This window comes from Heliconius melpomene, chromosome 16, assembly GCF_056956725.1.
Source record: "Heliconius melpomene rosina isolate 202511_hmr_F chromosome 16, ASM5695672v1, whole genome shotgun sequence".
Lineage (NCBI taxonomy): Eukaryota > Metazoa > Arthropoda > Insecta > Lepidoptera > Nymphalidae > Heliconius > Heliconius melpomene.
In genome coordinates this window covers 10,837,491-10,848,878 of record NC_140404.1, presented here as the reverse complement: position 1 = coordinate 10,848,878, position 11,388 = coordinate 10,837,491, and the positions used below count along the sequence as shown (strand labels likewise).

Below are 11,388 nucleotides of genomic sequence, written 5' to 3'. Positions count from 1 at the left end.
ATTTGTGGATAACACTCCATTGATTTCTCCAAAATAGCTGCGTGTGCTAGAGCAGAATTTTATCAGATTTTGGTCAGCACTATCTTAAGTTGATTTAAGTCCTTGATAACTGCTGACGCTGTTTTATCTGTTCGTACTTTTTTTTTTATTTTAGCGCAGCTTCCTGCTTTTTTCCATATGGCAAGTATACGGAACATTTTAAAATATGAAATAGAACTTTTTATATATGATTTTTGTTTTGAAAATTATTTACACTAATTAGTAATTATTGTAAAAAGTAAAATATATATAAATATGCATACCAAATATGAAAATTTTATACTTATAAACATATTTTTTTCTGATTGTTTTTTTTTTATTCGTGCTTATTAATGTTTCATGCAATATTTCTTAAAAGAAATGCATCCTTTTTTGTTATAAGTAAAAGATAATAAAAAAAACCGAAATGTCACAAAATGAAATTTCAATATGCTCAATTTTTACTATTGTTATTTATATCATTGTCCGAGGAATTATCTAGATTAGATACTAAAAATATAAGACATTCCAAAAGGAAAATAAGGAAAAGACAAAATTACGAAATCGTCGATGAAAACGAACCTCTCGCACAAATCGATGTTTCCAGTTTTATACGGAGTTCTGATGAAAGCTCTATGAATGAACAATATCCAAACTTAATGGAAAAAAGGTAACAACTATTTAATCATTATAGTGTTCTCTTATTCCGCGTAGTATTGATATTCTTAAAATATTTTCACACTTAGGAAAAAAAAACTTAAACGTAGCGGGATTTGAACTCGCGCCTCTTGGTGTGGTGTTAATCCCAAATTATATTTTGTAGCAAATTATGATTCCAAAGTGCTATAGAAAGTATAATATTGACATTGATATTAGCAGAATAAACCTAGCAACGTTTCGTTACTATTGTAATATTCAAGTCTTATTCTTTGAAAAATACAGAAATTTTAAATTAGTGAGCGAATTTTGTATTGAAATTCAAAAATTTTTCAAATTGTTAATTACAATCTTAAATACTAACTTATTATTAGCCATACCCCGTGCAAAAAGGAATGCACAAAAGTAAAAATCTATTTTTATTTTAGTCCACAGGCAATAAACGATTTCATCGTAGATAACACTGCTATAAACGAATATGAGTTAGAAAAATCCGATCAAGATTACCAAAATATAAATTCCGATTTAACTGCATTAAACAAATATAGAGACAGTAAAATGCATCCACGATACATCGATGCAAACACATTATCTGAGAGCAACAAAGGAAACTTCAATCCGCAATATAATAACTTAGATAAAACGAAAAATGACTGGCCGCTCCATGACGTAGGATACAATTTGCATAACGAAAAGAAATGGTAATATTTTTGTTGACATAGTTTTTTTTTATTTTTGTAACTTAACACTGACATATAGCCAACAATTTGACGGAACAGAGTTCCGCCGTGCAATATTTTTACTTACTATATTTGCCCTTCCTAGTACGAAGTGAAAATGTTTTTTTCCTGCGTGGGAATCGAACCCACGATTGGGACGCTGAGCCACTGTGCCAAGACGATCAAAATCCCAATAGTGATAATATATTTTTTTCCGTAGCAATATAGTATTTTAGATAGAGCTAGTATCAAGGCAGAATAATAAACTGATATCAGTTCCAAAGTTATTGTTGCATTAGTACATCATTTGCTCAAATTACAGCGCCCTCAAAAGAATGAGGTTCCCGTTTTTTTCCCATAAGAAAACAACGAAGTCCAATAAAAATAAGAAGAGAAAATTCAGCTTTCGTAATTCAAAAAAACAGACTTCAAGTGTAACCAAAGTTGGCGAGAGCCATTTGAATAGCAATCCTGCGACGACGGCCACAATAGGAGCGAGGCGTTTTAAAATCAAGAAGCGTTCCTTCTTTGACAGATTGTGTCCAAGTTGCAAGCAAAAAGTTTTAAATGCAAATTTAGTGGAAGACAAACTGCGGAGCACCATGTATAATGTCGTACATAACAGTCGACAGTACTTTCAGAAGACAACAAACCCAAAAAGTATAGGTGATAATGGATACGGAGATGAAAAAAAGTAAATTTGTATTTGTAATAAGGTTACTTTTGAACATTATGAAAATACAATAGGATGCTGATGATATATATTTATAGTTAGTTTTTTTATGTCTTAATACTTATTAATATTTTAATACTTATATTCACTTGAATTTAGATAAAATGAATGTGAAAGTAAATTTGTAAGCTATGTTTCGAGTTTTAGATATACATACATGGTTTGTTATGTTTATTATTTTAGCAATAAAGTAATTTTAGAACTTTTTTTTATTGTTTTTGACCAGGAATACAAAAACACTGGTTGTATAAATAAAATATTTGTCAAATGTCAAATCACTCCCAATCACCCATTTCCGCCCGAATTATTACAACACCAGAGTGAGAGTCGAACCGAGAACTAACGCGATTATAGTAAGTGACTATCACTACGCCACGATATCCTTCTATTATTATTTAATACAGATAATATATCTAAAGAGTTCTTGTAGGTCTAATAGTTGTGAAAAATGACGGCAATTTCAAGCGAGACGTACAGCATCGGAGGGGCAGCATCCGTCACTGTTCCATGGTAGCGTAATTTTCCTTACTGTAATATAACTAACTAATCTCTATAATTGGAAAATTAATAAAGAAAACCATTTTGGAAACGTAAAAAAATTTAACGAAGCGGGATTTGAATCTGCGCCTCTTGCGAGGTTTTCGATAACAATAAATTCAACTTTTCTGAAGTATTTTTTCTTTCCTAATTGTGGAATATATTTTTTTTTTAAATGTTAAATATAATTTTAAAAAGTAGTAGCAAGAAATGAGTATAATTTGTTCTCTTGCATGGAGTCGAACCTACGACCAGCGCATTTACAGTGTAAGTTGTCGGTTGATTTTTCAAAAATAATCCTTTAACCGTACTAAGTGTAAAAGTATTTATTTTTCACTACTTCCCCAAGTAACACTTTACTTAACTGTTACTTAACGCTAAAACGTTATTCTCAACTAGAATGGAATTTTACAATCTTATGAAAACTAGATAAAATTTAAGGTATTAAGTTAGTGCTGCTATGAGTATCGTATTCAAAAATTCATAAAGTATATTATTTTTTTTTAGCCTTTCGCTATATCCCACATATAGGATGTTTGCTAAGACACTCCGTTTCCCATTATTTACACAATTTTCGAGAAATATGGTGTTGAGTGGTGGAACTCAAACCAATTAAAACAAATCATTCCACCGAACGAGAGTCGAATCCACAACCATCACGTTTACAGGCAGACGCTGTGCCGCTGCGCCACGACGGCGTCTACATAATACTGACGTTTTTTTATCAGCTAATGAATTAATTGTGCTTAACTAATTTTTTTGGGGTTTGGTATTTCTTTGGGGTTTTTTAGAAAATTTATAAAATGAAATATGTTTATTAAAAACAAAGACCATAAGAAATATATAAAACATTAATAAAATTTGAAATTTTGCGTTAATGAAGAACATGCATAGCATATTGTATCCACAGTGAAGGGTCCATCTGAAATTTAAAAAAAATCGTTCATAAAAAAAAATATATCACAAAATATTCCGACACTGTAGTTGCGGAATCCCACGTAAAAGGAAAAATCTAATTAATATAATTAGATGAGGTCGTCGTTGCGTAAATGCGACGACTGTGGATTCGATTTCCATTCTAGCTCTAAAGCTTAAAGCGCGGCGTTGAACTCTGCCAATCAACACGAATGCTTCAGGAATTAGGCGGAAAGAGGGGAACGCAAGTGTGTTAATTAGAACAAAGTGTAACATTAGGTTCCCAGTTCCCTCTGCCTACCCTGCTATTTACAGTACACAGTGCCAACTCCCCTCGAGAGAAATTAATATAAATAAGTTAAGTTATTACTATACCTATTTGTAGCCATTCTGTAGGTGCTATGCCAGAGTCCTTCCGAGCCGCCGCTATGGCGTGTCGTAAAGCAAATGATATTACTATTCCCATACACGTTGCTGGTTCGCCCGTAGCTAAAAACATATGTAATTATATACTTAATTATTATTTATTCAATTATTGTATTTCGGAGTTGGTTCAAGCCTTATCTTCAGATTTATATAGGTTTATTGTTCTTGGAACAATACTTTGAAAATGTTGAAAATTGGCTGTGTATAATAACCTAGGCGTACTATGAAACTGAGCTTAAGGAATTTTGTATTCAAATCGTAGAACTAAAAAAATTCTATCTAAATGTAAATATCCTCTCAACAATCCGCAATCAGAATATCGTATTCGCTAAAATCACGTGCCAATATTAATATTTTACATAATTATATTGTTTATTTAGTGCAATAATGATGTTATGACATTTTTTAAAAATGCACAGAATTAACACATGTTTTTTTCACTTTGGGTGTCTTGTAAATTTTTAAAAAGCGGAAAAATATCTTTGTTGCCCAGAATGAGCATATTATAACAGAACAAGAAATTCTGTTCAGGAATAGAAAAAAAATACCGAATATTAATTACCTTTTGAGCCAAGTATAATAGGAGAGCTATAAGAACGTTTACGCAAACTTATTCTGAAATCTTGCGGAATATCCAACGCTTGCATGACCCAGTAGTCCCAAGTACGGTTTGTAAGTAATTCTCCAGACTTAGGATCAGTCACTAGCTGTTCAGTTGTGAAATAACTTGTACCCATTATGAATGCTCCTTCAATCTATTTAAAAAAAAAACATTTATTCTGATAAAGAAGTGATATAAATAAAATTAATATTTCCAATATAATTATCCGACAATTGATTTCTACTTATCAATTGCTTTTATGATTTAAAAAAATCTTAATGGAAAAATGTTTTTCCTTAACTTTGACACTTTAATTATTTTTAAAATTTTCCGTTATATCTAATATCTTCTATAATGTACGTAATCAATATATACTTACTTGACCTAAATCCAGCTTAGGATTAACACTCTGCCCACAATCCTCTATCAAATCAACTCTAATTATTTGCCATTCTCCAGTCAAAACATCTATTTCAACTTCTAATAATGTTATGCCAAATACAACATAATTAACTGTATCATTCACGTTAACAACAGTTTGTACTTGTAGATTAGTTTCCATTACATACGCTTTCTTAATTAATTGTTCCCAAGTCGGATTATCCATTGTTTTCTTAACTGGTTCCAATCTTTTTAATAGTTCTTCACAACATTTTTTAACACCAACCACAACATTTTGGCTCGTTATACTGCCACCTGATGGTAAGCCGTTAGCTGTTTTCGTTGTATCACTTGGTGCAACTCTAACTTTTTCGACAGGTATATTTAGCAAATACGCGCATGTCTGGATAGCTCTAGTATTGACACCTTGTCCCATTTCAATTCCACCATGAGATATAGTAATAGAGCCATCGTCATTATACACTGTTAAAATTACGTTAAAATATTGGTTACCGGCAGGCGGCCACGATAAGAAAGTAAAACGCAGGCCTCGTTTTTTCCACATATGCTGATTATTATATGCTTCAACTGATTTCTTCCTTTCTTCATAATTTGAACTAGTTTTGAGTGTATCCAAAAGTTCATTCATGTCGCCATAGTTCTCTGTATCTAAATTTGCGAGGCGAACTTGAAGCGGATCTAAATTTAATTCACACGCTATACGCTCCATTACTATTTCAGCCATAGCGATGTTTTCTAAAGTACCTAAAATATTTATTTTCTATTTTTTTAAAATCAGTTACATTTTTCTTGTGAGGTAGGAATATCAACTTACTTACAATTTCTTCCACATTAAGGCTTAAGTAGTAGTGATGAAGATAATTGTCATATTATTATTAAATTGTCATATTATTTAAACATTAGATGACCAAATTGTCACTTTCAATGCGTTCTATAAGCTTAAAAGGAAAAACTTAAAACTACTAACCTGGTGCCCTACACCAAGAGTTGGAAGGTGTATCCGTGAGGACATTATAAACTTTGTAATTAAACAAATCTTTCTTATAGCAATTGTTAAATAATCCGACGCCGAGCATTATGAGGGGTTCATTTATAATACACCCGTTATCAGAATATAGATTGTGATTTATGTATTGAATCGCACCTTGGCTATTTACACCGGCCTGTTCAAATATGAAATTAAAAAAAAACAAATATTAATTAGAATTTTGTTAAATATTACTACTTTTAAATTAATTGTCGCACCCATGTCCAAATCTAATAGTTCTGTATGACACATAACATATCCAGCAGGTACATCGTATATCAACAAACAACATCGTAACATCAAAATGTTTTTTTTATTTGATTGGTTTCAATATTTCCTGAGATCAGCGCTTTCAAGCAAACAAACGTTTTAATATTAGTATACATTTTTTATAGGTATAGAAGAGGAAATAAGAAAATCATAAAAGGGTAAGGTAGAAGTACGAATCGTACTTATAACCACGACGTAAAGTATTAGGCCCGTCTTAAATATTAATAATTTCATATTGTTCTTGATTCTCAAAAATAATACATTTTATTAATTTATTAATTAAAAATAACATACCCTTATATATTTCTGAATAAAATAGGTACTACCTCAAAGTTCAGCGAACAAGGCAGCCTTTTTCCGACAGCTCTCATGTTATTTGTTAGAGTCTGTATAAATCGACAAGGTCTATTTAACTTGTATGACGCTAAAGCGCAGGCGGATGCTACTTGTGATATTCTGCTTATTTTAAGTCCAAACGCACCTCCAAGACGTCGAACAATGACTGTTAGTCTAGAAAAACATAAGATTAGTTTGCTTTATCCTTATCTAGTTCAGTATTAAGATTTTGGTTTTATGCTTTATCCAGCAAATAGGAGAAAAGACAAATGGAAACAAGTGATAAAACACTTCGTTCCACATTTTACGCCCAATTTTCGAGACATTATATGATAAATAATATATGCATAACTCAATACCGAACTTTGTCTTATTACTGTAAAAAACGTGAAGATGCTATATATTATAAAACTAGTGGACCCGGACGCGGCTACGCCTGCTTAAACTATAAGAATTATATTATTTATTAAATATATATTATATTATTTATTAAATATATTATTTTCAGTTTTCAATAGCATTAGTAAGAAAATATAAGCTTAATTAATCAAAAAGAATAATAAGTAGAGGGATATTATTAGAAAAAAATATCTGAGAAATTGAAATAGACCAACATAAGAAGTAAAAGTAACTAAGCGATATTCTTAATATTAGAAAAAGTACCTAAAAACCGTACCTAAAAACTACCTAAAAGGATATTTTTTGCCAGCAATATCAAATAAAATGAGAAGAGAACCAAAGTGTATTTTAAATTAATTATAAATAGCAAATAAAGTTAGAAAATTTATAAAACCGTCAACGTCATCTGCCCGTTCGCGTCGGTCATACTCATACTATGCCGCCCGTAGGCTAGGTCATTTGGAATCAGGGACAATCATCCTTAATTATTTATTAAAATGTTATACAGTAAACTATAATTTCAATCTAGATAAAATGCTAAAAGTGACTCTTATATTTATTTTCATAAGGATGAATATCAAAATGTCGCGGTTACGGTTGCGTAGCGACGCGACGTTGCGCGTTGTTATTAACATGGCAGAATAATTGCATGTCAAATTAGAAAGTACTTTAAAATATATTCGTTTATATGTGTAATGTAATGTTATATAGCCTATAGCACTTCTGAAGAATGCAGCTTTCATACAAAACAAAAACAATGTAAATCGGACCAGTAGATCCAGAGATCTTAGCGTTCAAACAAACAAACAAACAAACAAACAAACTCTTCCGCTTTATTATATTAGTATAGATTTGTCTTGCAAATTATACACAACTAGTGGACCCGGACGCGGCTACGCCTGCTTCAACTATAAGAATATTTATTAAATATATTCATTAAATTATTTTCAATTCTCAATAGAATTAGTAAGAAAATATAAGCTCATATAATCAAAAAGAATAATAAGTAGATACACATTATTAGAAAAAAATATCTGAGTTATTGAAATGAACTAACAAAAGGATTAAAAGTAACTAAAGGATAGGTATTCTTAAAATTAGAAAAAGTACCTAAAGTTTTCCGTACGTGCGTACATAGATATCGACTCTACGAAATAACTAAACATTTCTCTCTATTAAGTAGGATAATTTTAGCGGGAAATATCAAATAAAATAAGAAGAGAATCAAAGTGTATTTTAAATTAATTATAAACAACAAATAAAGTTCGAAAATGTATGAAAATTTATAAAACCGTCAACGTCATCTGCCCGTTCGCGTCGGTCATACTGTGCCGCCCGCTAGGTGGCTAGGTCATTTGGAATCAGTGACATCTCCTTAATTATTTATTAGTATGTTATACAGTAAACTATAATTTCAATCTAGATAAAATGCTAAAAGTGACTATTATATTTATTTTCATAAGGATGAATATCAAAATGTCGCGGTAGCGGTCGCGTAGCAACGACGGTTGTTATTAACATGGCAGAATAAATTGCATGTCAAATTAGAATGTACTTTAAAATATATTAGTATATATGTGTAATGTAATGTTATATAGCCTATAGCACTTCTGAAGAATGCAGCTTTCATACAAAACAAAAACAATGAAAATCGGACCAGTAGATCCAGAGATCTTAGCGTTCAAACAAACAAACAAACAAACAAACAAACAAACAAACAAACAAACTCTTCCGCTTTATTATATTATAGTATAGATGTTGAAAATATTTATGTTGTAAAAACTAAATTAATAGCTAAAAACAATAACAAATAATAAAATCACCTATTCTGTGAAATTTTCAACATTCTCGATAAAGACTGCTGTATAGCATCCATCCACTGAGCAGCTGCGTGAACTTTTAACCCTTCTTCAGAAGGATGAGTGACAGTTACTAACGTTTCCATACAAAAATGATACTGTCCAAATATTGTATAGTCTCCTTTTACTACCTTAACAACATCACTTCCTTTGCTTTTAGCATTTTGTGAAAATACTAACGTGGCTTTGTTAGGATCATTTTTGGTTATTCTTATATCTACTATGGGCTTCTTTACATCTTTATACGTAACTTCGACTAAAGTAGCTGCTTTATTAGCTATGTATTGATCATTAGCTACTATAATACCAAGAGGCTGATTATAATATTTGATTTCACTAGCGGCTATAACTTCTTCATCTGTTGTCACAAAATGATCGACTGGCGGTGGCGTAAATGTATTTTTTCCAGGTATATCTTTAGCTGAATAAAAAGCGACTGCTCCTGGTAACTTCTACAAGTATACATTAATTACAATTTTTTAGCATTATCACAATATTAATAACAAACCTATTATTATCAAATAACGAACCACAACCAGCTACAAATTTATATTAAAATTTAAATTTAAAGTTTTCAATAAAATATTTAGTTATAATTATAGTAATCTTACCAAGGCTTTACTAGGATCTATTTTATCTATAGTTCCTTTTCCAACAGTACTAAGTACAAAAGCAACGAATACTTCATCTGGAAGCTTAGGTAAGTCTTCTGTGAATTTAGCTTCGCCCGCACATTGTATCTATAAATTTAGAATCAAAATATAAATCTTATTAGTATTCCCTTATAATAGTCTAGTTGTTACTATAAATTAATAAAATTATATACTATCTAATATAGAAAAGATATAATCTATATATATACATATAGAAAAGATGATATTATGATATAATCTTAAATAGCTAAAGTTTTAATAATTTCACTCGAACGACGAAAACGACACCTCAATTAAGTTACGTACGATCAATATTTATTACGTTTAAATAGATTGTACGTAACAAAGAAATAAATTATTTTCTTTTTCTCTGTCTGTTTATAAGACAAACTATGAAAATCTCGAATATAAACTATATAGGATAGTGGTCCCCGTTTGCTACTCATTTACCAAATTACTTTACACGCAGACTGAATATAACGCAAATCTAAAAAAAACAGTATGAAAGTAAAACTAATATAAATAATCCAATAAACTTACCAGAGCATCTACTTTCTGTATGGGTTGATTTAAAGGCCACTTAGAAGGATCTGTATCAAACACTTGTTGAGCTTTCGACACCGGCCGTGTATCCCTTAATTTGATTGCTCCAGATTTGAATCGTTCACTCAATATATTTAATGGGCATAGAGATAGTAATCCCTAGGATAAATACATATTAGTACACACAAGGAAATTATTTTCTCAACAGATAGGTAGAGGATTTAATATCTAAAGATATTCAATGTGTGTGTGGTTCCACATGATTATCTAAGTGCTGCAAGTGAAATAGAATGTTGATGTTGTTGATGATGAATGGATGGCTAGTAACCTTTGAAGAGTATATTCAGATCCTGGCTCCGTCACCAGATCAGAATGATATCAATTTAATTACGTATATATGTGCCTAGTTTCACGATGATATATTTATATTAATAAAAAAATCGTTTTTGTTTTCAGCTAAACGATGTATCCCGCACGTAGCAGGGTAGGCAGAGGGAGTCTGTGCCTTTGCGTTGAGTGTCTTGTATCAGAGCGCAAAAAAATAAAATATTAAATATTTCATAACGCGCTTATAGTCGCAGGCTCGTGAGCCCTACAAAAATTAATGTCCAAAATTAAACCAAATTTTGAAGCAAGTTTGTTGTTTCTTACATTTTATTACAGTCACATAGTTATAAGTGTGCTGAAGTCAAATGTAAAACTATAATAAAATCTTTAACAAAATGTAATCGTCTAAGCCAATACATATATTCAAACATTTTTAGATGAAAAGAGCTCAGGAAATGAAAACGGGTTAGTGACGCCTAGTGTAAAGAATTGTTAAATAAATATTAAATTGTTATATATAATTTTGTTGTGTGGGAATGTGTAACAATAGGCGTTCAAGTAGTTTATTATTGTTTATACTCATTTATTATGAATTCAAATAATTTGTTTAACTATTTACTATCGTAGTAAAGAAAATAGAAAAAAAACACAAACCTTATAGAACAGACCCAAAGCCATTTTTCTTCTGTGCTCAACAGGAGGACTGGGTAAATTTTCTGTGACTACCAGTTCCTTGTCCAAGGTAGTTGATGCGCCTTTTAAAGTTTCGTTATTAAATAAATTCTTTCCGCATAAATAATGTTCCGTTTTTGATGCCCTAGTATAACTATTATTTAACCCGCTAAATACTATTCTAGACGCACTAACGATATTGCTTGTCGACAATTTGTATAGAAAACCAGCGTGGACAATGGCGTGGGCATTTTGCGATCTGGGCATTATCTAAAAATTTATTAAAACATAAAT

At 31.0% G+C, this 11,388-nt stretch overlaps 1 protein-coding gene across 2 annotated transcripts in view; it reads right to left on the bottom strand.

Annotated features, from left to right (window-relative positions):
- Nucleotides 1–3,450: 3,450 nt before the first annotated feature.
- Nucleotides 3,451–11,388, bottom strand: part of LOC146531055 (xanthine dehydrogenase-like) — an 87,815-nt gene continuing 79,877 nt past the window's right edge. For both annotated transcript variants that reach the window (XM_085199717.1, XM_085199716.1), the window contains 10 exons: nt 11,077–11,364; nt 10,093–10,254; nt 9,511–9,639; nt 8,864–9,351; nt 6,632–6,815; nt 5,976–6,171; nt 4,986–5,752; nt 4,568–4,760; nt 3,955–4,068; nt 3,451–3,586 (listed from right to left, as the gene is read on the bottom strand). In XM_085199717.1, the coding sequence (XP_085055843.1) occupies nt 3,516–3,586; nt 3,955–4,068; nt 4,568–4,760; nt 4,986–5,752; nt 5,976–6,171; nt 6,632–6,815; nt 8,864–9,351; nt 9,511–9,639; nt 10,093–10,254; nt 11,077–11,364 (2,592 nt within the window). In that variant the 3' untranslated portion in view covers nt 3,451–3,515. The remainder of the gene's footprint in view (nt 3,587–3,954; nt 4,069–4,567; nt 4,761–4,985; nt 5,753–5,975; nt 6,172–6,631; nt 6,816–8,863; nt 9,352–9,510; nt 9,640–10,092; nt 10,255–11,076; nt 11,365–11,388) is intronic.